Source organism: Oncorhynchus nerka, linkage group LG27, assembly GCF_034236695.1.
Source record: "Oncorhynchus nerka isolate Pitt River linkage group LG27, Oner_Uvic_2.0, whole genome shotgun sequence".
Lineage (NCBI taxonomy): Eukaryota > Metazoa > Chordata > Actinopteri > Salmoniformes > Salmonidae > Oncorhynchus > Oncorhynchus nerka.
The window spans coordinates 85290966-85307621 of NC_088422.1; the positions used below are offsets into that span (position 1 = coordinate 85290966).

A 16656-nucleotide genomic window follows, 5' to 3' on the forward strand; every position below is an offset into this window, starting at 1 on the left:
CCCTTTGTCAAGTTGCTTCAGCTGCTTTGGAGACAATCATCCCTCAGCAATGCCAGGAGGCATTTATGTCCTTTTGATTCTATACACTAGACCTGGCATTGTGTTATTATCTTCTAAAAGCTCTTAATACTTTCAGCCCTGTAGGGGTACAGTAAAACATAATGGTGTGTATAACTCTAAATGACACTCTTCTGTCATCGGAAGTTCCAGGTATAGAATTGCTTTAAGCCTGTTCTTTGTGGAGCTTCTCCGTCGTCTCTTTGATTGGTATATGGTTTATGATTTGCAGGTGACGCTTTTGGCCGGAAAGACATATGACGGCGTGTTGAAGGAGGAGGCACAGCCTCCTGTAAACATAAACAATGAATGAAGCATCTATATCTTCATCAGATATAACAGCAGGTTATGCATACAATACAAAAGTGAAGGACTACAAGCGATTAAAATGGCGATGGATCTGGAGTTGAATTAAATGTGTCCGCTGAGGTTTTTCTGTGAAACAAAGCAGACAATGAAGAGAAACATTTGATCTGATAGCTACTGCAGTTGTTAATAAAACTGATCCCATGGAGTTGCTATGCACTGCACAGCCTTGTGTGAGACGACGAAAGTGTCAAACTGACCAATGACATTCATCCGTTTGGTCCTGTTTAGGCCAACAACATTGTTGACAAACCAAGGGGTCGATTCCGATTCAATTCCAATCCCCTCAGGAAATAAATACAGTGAACTTCAATGAATTAACTGACTGAAATTTAAATGGCATTGACCCCTGTTGTTTTTTTACTCTATCGTGTCACTACTGAACCTGAGAGAGAAGTTGAGTCCTCTCTCTTTTATTTGAGAAGTTGAGTCCTCTCTCTCTTATTTGAGAAGTTGAGTCCTCTCTCTCTTATTTGAGAAGTTGAGTCCTCTCTCTTTTATTTGAGAAGTTGAGTCCTCTCTCTCTTATTTGAGAAGTTGAGTTCTCTCCCTCTTATTTGAGAAGTTGAGTTCTCTCTCTCTTATTTGAGAAGTTGAGTTCTCTCTCTCTTATTTGAGAAGTTGAGTCCTCTCTCTCTTATTTGAGAAGTTGAGTCCTCTCTCTTTTATTTGAGAAGTTGAGTTCTCTCTCTCTTATTTGAGAAGTTGAGTCCTCTCTCTCTTATTTGAGAAGTTGAGTCCTCTCTCTCTTATTTGAGAAGTTGAGTCCTCTCTCTTTTATTTGAGAAGTTGAGTTCTCTTTCACTCTTATTTTAGGGCAGCCTCAGTAGATTGCATGATGTTGCCTCTCCAGTGTGGCAGGCAGAGATTCTAGCATTGCTGTGTATTATTCACATCAGGCACTCTGTCTCCCTTCTGCTCTAAACAAATGATGTAGGTTTGAAATACAGACGGACACAGTAGCCTGCTGTGTCGGCTTCGCTAGCTTTCTCTTTATGACTTAGAGATTAAATAAATAATATCTCCCTTATTATCCCCTCCCATAGCCCTTTCCTGCAGTCAAATGACCTAGTGGCCTCATGGGTGGAATGTTATTCATATTTTTCATAATTTCATTAATTAATAAGCATTATATTGAACAAATCTGTTTTTTCTATGTCAAACGGTTTTGTTATATTTCAGTTTTCTGTGATGTATATAAAGTGTAATATTGGGATTCAAACTCAACATTTAATACATTTCAACTCTATATGTGACATGGTACATGTGTCTTATTTCTTTTAAGCCCATAACCATGTGTGTGAGGTGGATACTTTTGTTTCAAAGTAGATTTATGTGACTCTGATTTAGCCCACTGCAGTAAAAGGTGAAAGCGATCGTTCACCCCAAAATCAAAACTCGTCAGACATTTTTATTCATTGAAGCGTAAAAGATTTCTCGGTTTGACACAACACCACTTTTGATGTATGAAGACATCTGACAATTATAGATATTGTTTTCCCCTTTAGCATCTACTATTTTAAAGATAGGTGAGAATTTGGTGACTCATAAATGCTTGTTTGGTGGATACATGCACAAGATCTCATCCCCTTTACTTCATCTTGCTTATCATTGCTACAACCGGACATTGCTAGGCTAACATTGCTATGCTAACATTGCTAGGCTAACATTGCTATGCTAACATTGCTAGGCTAACATTGCTAGGCTAACAGCGCTCAAAAGTAACTCAATATACTTTTTCTATCAAATTCACAGTCCTTCATGGATTATTAGACCTATATGCATCTCCCATAGTGAGTGTATATTACGTAGGCACCTCCAGAATACAAACATACTTCTGACTGTCTAGTATCTCCTCATGGGTGAATTTCACCAAGCCTCTGCTTGGCTCATAGCAACGTGCCAAACCCCCACTAAATACCAGCTGGCCAGATTGGGTGTTTACCTCTGGGTGGTACAGTCTAACACACACTGTCTGGTTTGGCAAAGATCTAGAACAGACTAGAGAGTCTGATTGATGCACCGTCTATGAGTACATGCTCCGGGGTGAAGTTTCCCCTAGGTACAGAGTTAGGATCAGCTTCCCCTCCACCAACCCTAATCTTAACCATTAGTGGAGGAAAAGTAAAACTGACCCAAGATCAGTGTCTAGCGGAAACTTCACCCTACACCGTGACTCCCATAATCCAGTCTAGTTGGCGACATGGACAAAGTATTTTAACAACAACTCACGCCTTATCAACGGCATCACAATCCACCAAAACCAAAAATTATATTAATAATAACAATAAAACTCCAAACAATAAACAACTCTTATATATAATGAACACATGTCATTATTTTGGGACAAGAATGACAAAAACATACAATTACATAATGGCTTAATTTATACTTTTTTTTTTAAATAGTCAGAGAGTGACAAACTGAAAAGACAATGTTATTGCTCTAAGTTGATTTGGTCTTATGTACAAGATGGGTACTTCAAACATTCAAACCTCGTTAGTAAGTTAGAAAATGGCTTCTGTGTTCTGTAAATGTTCTTATAAAATAATTATCTTCAAGAGATCTCCCTTAATCTTCCCTGCTTAGTGACGTTTGCTACTGGTTGATTCTCCTCGCCTTCTGATCGATCTGCGCTGTATTCTGTTACTGGGGGAGGGCACTGCTGTTGGCAAGAGAAACAAACATTACCTCCAATGATTCATACATTACCTCCAATGATTCATACATTACCTCCAATGATTCATACATTACCTTCAATGATTCATACATTACCTTCAATGATTCAAAAGTAATTTCATAGCATCAGACAAAATTACAATAATGCAAAGCTTCACTGAAAAATACAGTGACATTTTCATCAACCTACAAGGAACCTCGATTTCCACCTTTCTAACGATCATTTCAATAGCAGAGTTCTTAACGAGAATTGGAAGTGTGTCAATGTGGGACTAACCTATAGGTATGTTTATAGAGTGTTGAAAGAGTAAAAGAGTGTGCACTACTCACCGCCCAGGCATTCCACCTGTGGCTTCTCCCACTGTCCGTCTGCCATGCAGTGCACCACAGGCAGGTGGCGCTGTAGGAGGCCTGGGTTACACTGGTAGCGGATGATGGACCCCACAGTATACTGCTCCCGCCTGCTGCCGAACATCTTGGCATTCTCCACCTCTGGCGGTGCGCCACAGTAGACTGGGGAACAATGATCAGTAAATCAATCAATCGACAAATCAATCAATCCATCAAATTACAACTGATGATATTTATTGGTAGCAATTTATTTTGAAGGGTACCTGCCTAACGAGTTTATAAAACATGAATGAACACCAACACAGGTATAAGAAGGTACAGTAAAATTAGTTTTTAAGAAAACATTTACCAGTGCCCATCCAGACTCTAGAACACAATTATTGAACCCTAACCCCTGACCCATACGTACCTGGGCCAGTCTTGCAGGTGAAGGGCAGGTGGTAGTTGCAGGGAACGTCGTTCCATTGGCCGTTCTCGTGCCAGATCATCACCACACAGTCTTCTCCAGAGTTAAAGTAGTTATCCGGCTGGTTCGGCCGCCAGTTCTCAAATTGCTGAGGGGAGTGGAGAGCAACATTGGTAGGAAGTTACAAAGACCATTTATGTTTCTGTTGGTTTCTTGTTTTCAATGTAGAAAACCCAGAAATCAGGAGAGAAAGTAAGTAGTCTATGGCATGCAGATCAGAATATACAGGTACAGTATGAACAGTGGTAGGCAACATTTGGTGATCTGGTGGTCCCGGGAAAGGAAATGTTGGGAACCACTGGGGGAGAGCACTCTGAGTGGGGACTAAGTTCTGTGCTAACCCACTTTCTCTGTACTGCGTCTGTCTGCCTGACTCACCAGTGGTGTGCCGTCTATCCAGCGGAAGTCATTCTCCACTGTCTTGTCATTGAGCCCAATCCACTGGTAGTCCTGGCCGTTGGCTGGAGGGGGGGAAAGAATGAAGGGATATTCTCTCTCTCTCTCTCACACACACACACACACACACACACACACACACACACACACACACACACACACACACACACACACACACACACACACACACACACACACACACACACACAGGCCTTTACTCACAGTTGACAAAGTGCTGTTCCTCTGGGGTGATGATGCTGACCAGGTGAGCGCTGAGGTCTCGGCAGCGCTGCTCGGCCTGCAGCCAGGTCTCTCTCTCAGGGAAGTGCAGGTAACAGTTGCCCTGAAACTTAGTCCACCCCTCCTCACAATCCTGCTCGTCTGTGTCGTCAACAGCAGGGGGCGATAATGAGACAGAGGCTACCAGACCCCGGAGAAGCCCGGTTTATTACAGACACTCAAATACATTTACATTAGATAGGAGGGAATACTGATCAACACCATAGAGGTTTTATGGAGGCTGTGTTTGTTCTAGAACTGCTGCCATTTTTCTATGCTCCATTATTAGTCCAACTATAATCTTTGATTTTTTTCAGTCCAACCTATGGTGTGACAAATATTACTGCACATTGGTGAAAATACTGCATTTTCCAGGACCTATTAACTATCAACTTGATTCACTGCTTGAGAAGACTGGCAACACACTTTGAGGGATATGACATTTTTTGGAATGGGTGAAACATCCATCAAGCATCCATTTAACCCACAATTACAGGGTTTGGTGAAGTGCAGAAAATGCTTCTTTCTATAATGCATTTGTGTTTTAAAAATTCAAGCACAAACACAAAACACCTGGAAAATTAGCACACGGGGTCTCTTAGGTGGTCTTTAACTAAATAATAATTGGTTGTGATACTTTAAATATACAACAAATCATTTAACAAGTCAGCCTAGTGAGTATCTCCCAACAGTTAATGAGAGTTTCTGTAGTGAGTATCTCCCAACAGTTAATGAGAGTTTCTGTAGTGAGTCTCTCCCAACAGTTAATGAGAGTTTCTGTAGTGAGTCTCTCCCAACAGTTAATGAGAGTTTCTGTAGTGAGTCTCTCCCAACAGTTAATGAGAGTTTCTAGTGAGTCTCTCCCAACAGTTAATGAGTTTCTCTCCCAACAGTTAATGAGAGTTTCTGAGTGAGTTCTCCCAACAGTTAATGAGAGTTTCTGTAGTGAGTATCTCCCAACAGTTAATGAGAGTTTCTGTAGTGAGTCTCTCCCAACAGTTAATGAGAGTTTCTGTAGTGAGTATCTCCCAACAGTTAATGAGAGTTTCTGTAGTGAGTCTCTCCCAACAGTTAATGAGAGTTTCTGTAGTGAGTCTCTCCCCCAAGTTTCAGTTAATGAGAGTCCCAACAGTTAATGAGAGTTTCTGTAGTGAGTCTCTCCCAACAGTTAATGAGAGTTTCTGTAGTGAGTCTCTCCCAACAGTTAATGAGAGTTTCTGTAGTGAGTCTCTCCCAACAGTTAATGAGAGTTTCTGTAGTGAGTATCTCCCAACAGTTAATGAGAGTTTCTGTAGTGAGTCTCTCCCAACAGTTAATGAGAGTTTCTGTAGTGAGTCTCTCCCAACAGTTAATGAGAGTTTCTGTAGTGAGTCTCTCCCAACAGTTAATGAGAGTTTCTGTAGTGAGTATCTCCCAACAGTTAATGAGAGTTTCTGTAGTGAGTCTCTCCCAACAGTTAATGAGAGTTTCTGTGTAGTGAGTCTCTCCCAACAGTTAATGAGTTTCTGTAGTGAGTCTCTCCCAACAGTTAATGAGAGTTTCTGTAGTGAGTCTCTCCCAACAGTTAATGAGAGTTTCTGTAGTGAGTCTCTCCCAACAGTTAATGAGAGTTTCTGTAGTGAGTCTCTCCCAACAGTTAATGAGAGTTTCTGTAGTGAGTCTCTCCCAACAGTTAATGAGAGTTTCTGTAGTGAGTCTCTCCCAACAGTTAATGAGAGTTTCTGTAGTGAGTCTCTCCCAACAGTTAATGAGAGTTTCTGTAGTGAGTCTCTCCCAAGTTTCAGTTACATGAGAGTTTCTGAGAGTTTCTGTTTCTGTAGTGAGTCTCAGTTAATGAGAGTTTCCCAACAGTTAATGAGAGTTTCTGTAGTGAGTCTCTCCCAACAGTTAATGAGAGTTTCTGTAGTGAGTATCTCCCAACAGTTAATGAGAGTTTCTGTAGTGAGTCTCTCCCAACAGTTAATGAGAGTTGCTGTAGGGAAATGTACTCTGTATACTTGTTTACAGAACATGTTGAATACCCTTTTCCCCTTCACTGTAACTTTCAAGGCTTCATTCATTCCTTCAACACACCTAAACAATTTGACAAAATGTCTATTTCAGCTACTTCCGTACACCTGCTTGCTAGGAGCAGCAATAGAACTACACACTAAGGAAAAAAGGTTCTATATATATAACACCAAAACGGGATCCACTATGGTTGCAAGCCAAATAACCCTTATTTGGCATTATACAGAACCTCTTGTTTTGTGTGTAGACCTGGCTGAGAAAATCCACCCACCATATATAAGCACAGTCCTGAGTAAAGGACAGGGAGAAGTATGATGACATTGCCCCTAGACTACGGATGCCCCTTAACTTACTGTTGACACTTAGAATACACAAGGTGCGCTTCCCGGGTGGCGCAGTGCTAGCTGTGCCACCAGAGATTCTGGGTTCGACCCCAGGCTCTGTCGTGACCGGGAGGCCCATGGGGAATTGCACAATTGGCCCAGTGTCATCGAGGCTAGGGAGGGCTTGGCTGGCAGGCGCACTAGCGACTCCTGTGGTGGGCAGGGCGCAGTGCACGCGGACCGGGTCGCCAGGTATATGGTGTTTCCTCCGACACATTGGTGCGGCTGGCTTCCGGGTTGGATGTGCATTGTGTCAAGAAGCAGTAGTGTTTCTGAGGATGCACGGCTCTCGACCTTCGCCTTTCCCTAGTCCGTACGTGAGTTGCAGCGATGAGACAAGACTGTAACTACCAATTGGAAACCACGAAATTGGGGAGAAATAAAGGGGTAAAAAAAATAAAAAATAAAAGAATACACAAGGTGCCATTTCTGCATGTGGCTGCAACCTTTTCTCTTGTTATGTCATTCACTGACAGTTACTCAATTAGCCCGTGTGAGACAAACCATTTCATTGGTCAATTAATCCAGCCAGCTATCTAAACTTGTAGTAATCATAGTTGAATTACAGACCAAGGCTCCCCCATTGATTTTGTTAGTCACTCTCACTGAAATATCATATTAAAAACTGCAAACATTCTCTACCCTATGGCAAAATGTGTACATGTGCTGTAAAACATTGTACATGTGCTGTAAAACTCTAATTACCCTATGGCAAAATGTGTACATGTGCTGTCTGGCAAAATGTGTACACCCATGGCAAAATGTGTACATGTGCTGTAAAACTGCTAATTAGTCTCTCTACCCCATGGCAAAATGTGTACATGTGCTGTAAAACTGCTAATTAGTCTCTCTACCATGTAAAACTGCCATGTCTCTCTACCCCATGGCAAAAAATGTGCTGTAAAACTGCTAATTAGTCTCTCTACCCCAAAATGTGTACATGTGCTGTAAAACTGCTAATTAGTCTCTCTACCCCATGGCAAAATGTGTACATGTGCTGTAAAACTGCTAATTAGTCTCTCTACCCCATGGCAAAATGTGTACATGTGCTGTAAAACTGCTAATTAGTCTCTCTACCCCATGGCAAAATGTGTACATGTGCTGTAAAACTGCTAATTAGTCTCTCTACCCCATGGCAAAATGTGTACATGTGCTGTAAAACTGCTAATTAGTCTCTCTACCCCATGGCAAAATGTGTACATGTGCTGTAAAACTGCTAATTAGTCTCTCTACCCCATGGCAAAATGTGTACATGTGCTGTAAAACTGCTAATTAGTCTCTCTACCCCATGGCAAAATGTGTACATGTAAAACTGCTGTAAAACTAATTAGTCTCTCTACCCCATGGCAAAATGTGTACATGTGCTGTAAAACTGCTAATTAGTCTCTCTACCCCATGGCAAAATGTGTACATGTGCTGTAAAACTGCTAATTAGTCTCTCTACCCCATGGCAAAATGTGTACATGTGCTGTAAAACTGTCTCTCTACCCCATGGCAAAATGTTACATGTGCTGTAAAACTGCTAATTAGTCTCTCTACCCCATGGCAAAATGTGTACATGTGCTGTAAAACTAGTCTCTCTACCCTGGCAAAATGTTACATGTGCTGTAAAACTGCTAATTAGTCTCTCTACCCCATGGCAAAATGCAAAATGCTAATTGTACATGTGCTGTAAAACTGCTAATTAGTCTCTCTACCCCATGGCAAAATGTGTACATGTGCTGTAAAACTGCTAATTAGTCTCTCTACCCCATGGCAAAATGTGTACATGTGCTGTAAAAAAACTGCTAAAATTAATTAGTCTCTCTACCCCATGGCAAAATGTGTACATGTGCTGTAAAACTGCTAATTAGTCTCTCTACCCCATGGCAAAATGTGTACATGTGCTGTAAAACTGCTAATTAGTCTCTCTACCCCATGGCAAAATGTGTACATGTGCTGTAAAACTGCTAATTAGTCTCTCTACCCCATGGCAAAATGTGTACATGTGCTGTAAAACTGCTAATTAGTCTCTCTACCCCATGGCAAAATGTGTACATGTGCTGTAAAACTGCTAATTAGTCTCTCTACCCCATGGCAAAATGTGTACATGTGCTGTAAAACTGCTAATTAGTCTCTCTACCCCATGGCAAAATGTGCTGTAAAACTGCTAATTAGTCTACCCCATGGCAAAAACTGCTGTAAAACTGCTAATTAGTCTCTCTACCCCATGGCAAAATGTGTACATGTGCTGTAAAACTGCTAATTAGTCTCTCTACCCCATGGCAAAATGTGTACATGTGCTGTAAAACTGCTAATTAGTCTCTCTACCCCATGGCAAAATGTGTACATAATTACCCCATGGCAAAATGTGTCTAATTAGTCTCTCTACCCCATGGCAAAATGTGTACATGTGCTGTAAAACTGCTAATTAGTCTCTCTACCCCATGGCAAAATGTGTACATGTGCTGTAAAACTGCTAATTAGTCTCTCTACCCCATGGCAAAATGTGTACATGTGCTGTAAAACTGCTAATTAGTCTCTCCGCCCCATGGCAAAAGGCGCAGAATTTCACCAAACTTGCTTTAAAACTACAACATTTTCTATACACCCCATAGCAAAATGTGTAGAATTGCAGGAAATTAATTGTAGATTTTTTTTTAATGATCTCCTCTGTCAAGAAGGGGGCCGCTAAAATGTTTGCTCACAAGGATCTAATGTCAGTTTTGCGTTTTTACCCCTAATGGTAAGGTTTTGGCAAAATGAAAGCTGATCCGAGATCTGTGCCTACAATCAACTTATTCTGGAGCAGACAGAAGAATTCACTGCCACACCTGGGTCACGTTCAGCATGCACAAAACAGGAGAAAACGTTTTTGAAATATAGGAAGTATACCCAAACTTGGTTGATGATAACCCTAATTGGGGTTTTCCATTTAAAAACGTTTTCGGCCATTTGTCCTCCTGAACGCAGCCCTGCTATGATGCAAGCTGCCAGCGATAACAGTTTCCTTTGCATCCTTATGACTCCTGTTGTTTTTGAGAGGTTGTTGTTGGTTAGTAAACATTAGCTGAAGCCGACCTCGTACCAATCTCGCAGTGGTCCCCTCCGTAGCTGGGCAGGCATAAGCATTTGTAAGAATCTGCATTTTCCACACAGGTGGCTCCATTGGCACAAGGGTTGGAATGGCACACATCAACCTCTGCAAAAAAGGGGGGGGGGGGGGTGAGACTGGAGCCTCAGGGGGTGAAGGGGCAGTTGCCTTGGCAGGGGGGAGCTGGGTAACAACATCTTGGAAGTCATGGAATCGGAACAGTCTGAGATGCTGCAACATGGTGATTCAGACTCCAGCCTTACTGTGTCAGATCATCATTGAAAGGAAGATGAATAATCATCTCAATGATGTTCACTCCTGTACATGTTAACCTTTCTTTAGACCACAATATTTGACTACTTTTTTTCATAAATGTTGAACTTCTGATTCATACACTTTAGAAGAAATATACTTTATCATATAAATGTATTAAGATCTGAAGTAAGGTTAAGTCTGGATCAGCTACTTGTTGGGTGGCATACGCATAGAAATAGAATGACTAGATGAGAGTAATTCTAATTCTTTGGGCAGCTTTGTGTTCAGATTCATATAGGCAGAAGTTCCAAGTATGTACCCAGCATGTACCCAGCATGCACCAGGATGTTGGTAGGTGTACCAGGGGTTAGCAGGCATGCAGTAGGAAAGAGAATAGAACCAGCAGACAAATCTGTCTGAAATGGCATCATTATGACGTCCTTTCAACCGGTTTTGCCAGTTGGGTAGGCTTACTGTAGCCTAGGCAACAGCAGAACAAAAACAACACAGGATGGAGTGAATCATGATCAAGAAGTATGGTGGAGAGATCCTGAGACCTCGAGGCAAGGACACGATACACACATATACGCCAAAGACCCCGCGACTGTCTGACAAACACGAACGAGAGACCCAAAACCAGGTGCAGGCAAAACAGGAGAAAACATCACACTACAACACAAAATATACAGTGCATCAAGACAGGAAAAAGTGGGAACAAAATGCATTGTTAGTGTTAGTGAATCACATCTAAAAATATAACAAATACAGCCTACAGAATGTTGCTAAATGTCTGAATATGTACAGTATCAGATAGTAGCATCGGGACAGAGGGTTGCAAAATTCCATGAACTTTCAATAAATTCCCTGTTTTCCCAGAAATCCTGGAATCTGGATTTCCTGCTTATTCCCTTCTGATTCTGGGAATCCTCCAAACAGGATTTCAGAAAAACCATTCCCGGAATTTCGCAACCCTAATCATGACAGAGGGACCGATGTCCAGGCATACAGTAGAGAGATGAGAAAAGCATTGTTAGAAACTTTCTCACACTAAGGTGTGTTACTTTCCAGTAAAACATTTGCAACACTTCTGAGGGCGTCAGAATGGATCAGAAAGAGAGATGTGCAGAGAGTTAGGAACGAAGACCTTGCTAGGAACGAAGGAACGACGACGTCTTATGAGAGATAATGAGAGATAAGGATACCCCTGCATCAGGACTCACCATACTGGCACCCTTCTCCCACTTTCCCGGGCGGACACTGGCACAACCCAACACCATCCTCCACTGAGCATGACCCAGCACCACACGGATTAGGGTCACATGGGTTAGGGATACCTAAGCATGAATACAATTAGGATGAATATAATACAGTGTGTACCTTAGCACCAAAATGGCACCATACTCCTTATTTAGTGCACTATATAGGGAATAGGGTGACCTTTCTGATTGGCCTGTTCAATAAAAACACCATGCCACTTTAAATAATTTAAATAAGTCTGTTGGCTCGACAACGTAACAGCCAAACAAACGTTCTTTTAACTGTCCATAGCAATGAACATGGAGTCGACTGAAAGTGTGCTGACTCACCCTCCTCTGAGGATGGCTTCTCCATGACGGCAGGGGTCTGCAGGGAGATGGCTGGGGCAGCCAATCCGGCAGGAGCAAGGTCGGGGGCAAAGGTCACGTAAAACTCGCTGGTGGTCTCCCCCAGCTCAGCCATGGCCTCCTCTGGCCCTTCTGTGCCCTCCATAAACTCCCTGTTGCTGGGCGGAGAGGACAGCACCATAGGGAGCAGATCTCCAGAGTGTGCCCCAGATGAGACACCGCTGGCCTGGGTTGGGTGGTCAGCACCGCTCCATGTGTGGGACCCACTTCCCTGCCCGCTGAACTGCACTGGCCCAGCCCCCAGCTCCATGGAAACCGTGGTCGCCTTGGAAACCTCTGTCATGAAGTCATTAGTCAGGAAGGTGACAGCGCTGTCCTCCTCATCGCTGGTGGAGGATCTGGAGATTCCAGACATGTCCCCGGATGAGAAGCCCGACGTTCCGAACCCTGATGCGTATCCACCTCTTCCCGCTCCGTATCCGTAGTGGAGAGACCCCGAGGCCTCCTGTTCCCCTGAGGCTGACCCTGTGAGGTGAGTAAACCCTGACCCCAAGAAGGTCACACCCGGGAAGGACCCTGAGCCACTGCTGCCCGAGTCTGAACCGCTGTTATCACCACTTCTGGAGCCGTAGTGGAGAGACCCCGAGGCCTCCTGTTCCCCTGAGGCTGACCCCGTAAGGTCAGTAAAACCTGACCCCAAGAAGGTCACACTCGGGAAGAACCCTGAGCCGCTGCTGCCCGAGGCCGAACCGCTGATATCACCACTTCCGGAGCTGTAATGGAGAGACCCCGAGGCCTCCTGTTCTCCTGAGGCTGACCCCGTGAGGTCGGTAAACCCTGACCCCAAGAAGGTCACACTCGGGAAGAACCCTGAGCCATTGCTGCCTGAGTCCGAACTGCTGATATCACCACTTCCGGAGCCGTAGTGGAGAGACCCCGAGGCCTCCTGTTCCCCTGAGGCTGACCCAGTAAGGTCAGTAAACCCTGACCCCAAGAAGGTCACACCCGGGAAGAACCCTGAGCCGCTGCTGCCCGAGGCCGAACCGCTGATATCACCACTTCCGGAGCCGTAGTGGAGAGACCCCGAGGCCTCCTGTTCCCCTGAGGCTGACCCTGTGAGGTCGGTAAACCCTGACCCCAAGAAGGTCACACTCGGGAAGAACCCTGAGCCGCTGCTGCCCGAGGCCGAACCGCTGATATCACCACTTCCGGAGCCGTAGTGGAGAGACCCCGAGGCCTCCTGTTCCCCTGAGGCTGACCCTGTGAGGTCGGTAAACCCTGACCCCAAGAAGGTCACACCCGGGAAGAACCCTGAGCCACTGCTGCCAGATCCGGAGCCGCTGAATTCCAGGCCCCCTCCACCCAGCTCCTTCTCTTTGTGTGTGTGAGAGGTGGAAACCTCCACCAGTTTACCATCGATCAGCAGGACCTGAGTGTCTCCGCTTCCCGACTCCTCTCCCGAATGACCACTGGAGCCTCCTGAGGGAAAGAATCCTGAGGGAAATCCAGAAAACTCCTCACTGGAACTAGAGCTGGAGCCGGACGACATTCCAGACAACTCCCCACTTTCCCCAGAGCTGCTGGAGCTGTCAGACGAAGAGCCGCTCTCCTCAGAACTGACACCGGAGCCACTTCCCGATCCCGACAGGAACCCACTGCCACTGAACATTCCCAATCCCATTTCCGTGGGGAAGGTGAGGATCCCAGTGATTCCCTCTCCAGCCTCCTGAGGACCCCCAGAGCCCAAACCGGATAAAACGCTGCCACTCCCTGAAGAGAAGGTGACCGTTATTCCCTCTCCAGCCTCCTGAGGACCCCCAGAGCCCAAACCGGATAAAACGCTGCCACTCCCTGAAGAGAAGGTGACCGTTATTCCCTCTCCAGCCTCCTGAGGACCCCCAGAGCCCAAACCGGATAAAACACTGCCCCTCCCTGAAGTGACCGTTATTCCTGATCCGTCTCCACTCAGCCCCGAGCCGGACGCATCTCCACTACTCAGACCAGATGATCCGCTGGGAATCTCTGCGCTTCCGCTGCCTGAAAGATCACCTGACCCGGACAGATCCCCGGAATGAGGCAGTTCACCGGAGTGATCACCAGAGAGATCTCCGGAGGATCCACTCGCCCCAGAGGCCCCGGAACCAGAGCCTGAGGACTCCACAGAGATGGGAGGAGTGATGGAAGGCAGGACTGTGGAGAGAGAGTGAGAGTCAGAGAGAGACACAGAGAGCGAGAGAGAAAGAAAGAAAAGTGATTTACATATTTCAGTAATGTATATACGGTGTATATTTATAGTGTAGAATTCCATAATATGCTTATTAAAGGCAAGTGAAGTGACTATGGCTCTTACCAGGCCTCAGCAAATCAGTGATGGATGTGAGGTTAACCAAAGCCTCTTCTATCTCTGTGATGTTCAATCCAGTTTCATTGGCGACAAACAAGATGTCCACTACAGGAAACAAAAAGATCTGAGTGAGTGAGTGGGTGGGTGGGTGATTGAGAGATGACACATTATTCTATTACATTCCTGTGTCTATCCAAGACCAACGTACAGTTTTGATTGTGTTTTAGCCTGAATATTTTTTGATGTGGAAATAAAGTGGAAACAACATGACTTACAGTGGGGAGACCAAGTATTTGATACACTGCCGATTTTGCAGGTTTTCCTACTTACAAAGCATGTAGAGGTCTGTAATTCTTTATCATAGGTACACTTCAACTGTGAAAGACGGAATAAAAAATCCAGAAAATCACATTGTATGATTTTTAAGTAATTAATTTGCATTTTATTGCATGACATAAGTATTTGATACATCAGAAAAGCATAACTTAATATTTGGTACAGAAACCTTTGTTTGCAATTACAGAGATCATACGTTTCCTGTAGTTCTTGACCAGGTTTGCACACACTGCAGCATTGATTTTGGCCCACTCCTCCATGCAGACCTTCTCCAGATCCTTCAGGTTTCAGGGCTGTCTCTGGACTTTCAGCTCCCTCCAAAGATTTTCTATTGGGTTCAGGTCTGGAGACTGGCTAGGCCACTCCAGGACCTTGAGATGCTTCTTACGGAGCCACTCCTTAGTTGCCCTGGCTGTGTGTTTCGGGTTGTTGTCATGCTGGAAGAACCAGCCACGACCCATCTTCAATGCTCCTACTGAGGGAAGGAGGTTGTTGGCCAAGATCTCGCGATACATGGCCCCATCCATCCTCCCCTCAACATGGTGCAGTCATCCTGTCCCCTTTGCAGAAAAGCATCCCCAAAGAATGATGTTTCCACCTCCATGCTTCACGGTTGGGATGGTGTTCTTGGGGTTGTACTCATCCTTCTTCTTCCTCCAAACACAGCGAGTGGAGTTTAGACCAAAAAGCTCTATTTTTGTCTCATCAGACCACATGACCTTCTCCCATTCCTCCTCTGGATCATCCAGATGGTCATTGGCAAACTTCAGACGGGCCTGGACATGCGCTGGCTTGAGCAGGGGGACCTTGCGTGCGCTGCAGGATTTTAATCCATGACGGCGTAGTGTGTTACTAATGGTTTTCTTTGAGACGGTGGTCCCAGCTCTCTTCAGTTCATTGACCAGGTCCTGCCGTGTAGTTCTGAGCTGATCCCTCACCTTCCTCATGATCATTGATGCCCCACGAGGTGAGATCTTGCATGGAGCCCCAGACCGAGGGTGATTGACCGTCATCTTGAACTTCTTCCATTTTCTAATAATTGCGCCAACAGTTGTTGCCTTCTCACCAAGCTGCTTGCCTATTGTCCTGTAGCCCATCCCAGCCTTGTGCAGGTCTACAATCTGATGCCCTTACACAGCCCTCTGGTCTTGGCCATTGTGGAGAGGTTGGAGTCTGTTTGATTGAGTGTGTGGACAGGTGTCTTTTATACAGGTAATGAGTTAAAACATGTGCAGTTAATACAGGTAATGAGTGGAGAACAGGAGGGCTTCTTAAAGAAAACTAACAGGTCTGTGAGAGACGGAATTCTTACTGGTTGGTAGGTGATCAAATACTTATGTCATGCAATAAAATGCTAATTAATTACTTAAAAATCATACAATGTGATTTTCTGGATTTTTGTTTTAGATTCTTTTACAGTTGAAGTGTACCTATGATAAAAATTACAGACCTCTACATGCTTTGTAAGTAGGAAAACCTGCAAAATCGGCAGTGTATCAAATACTTGTTCTCCCCACTGTATGATTCAACACATTTCAGTCCAAACCTTTGAAGCAGTAGGCGTCATATCTGGAATACAGGTCTGGGTATCCCGTCTGGTTGTTGTGGGTGTATACTGTGTACACCCCTGCCTTCCCTGCACCACACGCCGCCCGGGGGTTGGTGATGGGGTACCGGACACTCCGGTCGATTAGCCAACCTGCGCGGCACTTATCCAAGCCTTGTCTCCAGGCGGCGTAGAGCTGGCCAGTAGAGGCCAGGGTAGCGTTCAGCTCCTGACAGTGAGCCAGAGCACCGTCATAGGTGAAGCCCTCACTGGAGCCAGCATGGAACACATCACCTAGAGAAGAGAGGACAGTCAGATTAAGGGATGAGAGGATGGTGAGAAGAGGACAGTCAGGTTAACGGATGAGAGGATGGTGAGAAGAGGACAGTCAGGTTAAGGTATGAGAGGATGGTGAGAAGAGGACAGTCAGGTTAAGGGGTGAGAGGATGAAGAGAAGAGAAGACAGTCAGGTTAAGGGATGAGAGGATGAAGATAAGAGAAGACAGTCAGG

General features: G+C 44.7%; 1 protein-coding gene across 3 annotated transcripts in view; it reads right to left on the reverse strand.

The window, feature by feature from the left end:
* Positions 1-814: 814 nt before the first annotated feature.
* Positions 815-16656, reverse strand: part of acana (aggrecan a) — a 33219-nt gene continuing 17377 nt past the window's right edge. The window contains exons 11-20 of one of the 3 annotated variants that reach the window (XM_065012157.1): positions 16146-16439; positions 14270-14368; positions 11902-14109; positions 11536-11649; positions 10055-10168; positions 4538-4696; positions 4298-4380; positions 3863-4007; positions 3433-3615; positions 815-3085 (exon numbers count right to left, since the gene is read on the reverse strand). In XM_065012157.1, coding sequence (XP_064868229.1) covers positions 3009-3085; positions 3433-3615; positions 3863-4007; positions 4298-4380; positions 4538-4696; positions 10055-10168; positions 11536-11649; positions 11902-14109; positions 14270-14368; positions 16146-16439 — 3476 coding nt within the window. In that variant the 3' untranslated portion in view covers positions 815-3008. Of the gene's footprint in view, positions 3089-3432; positions 3616-3862; positions 4008-4297; positions 4381-4537; positions 4697-10054; positions 10169-11535; positions 11650-11901; positions 14110-14269; positions 14369-16145; positions 16440-16656 lie in introns of all 3 variants that reach the window. The other 2 variants (XM_065012156.1, XM_065012158.1) reach the window with 2 other exon arrangements.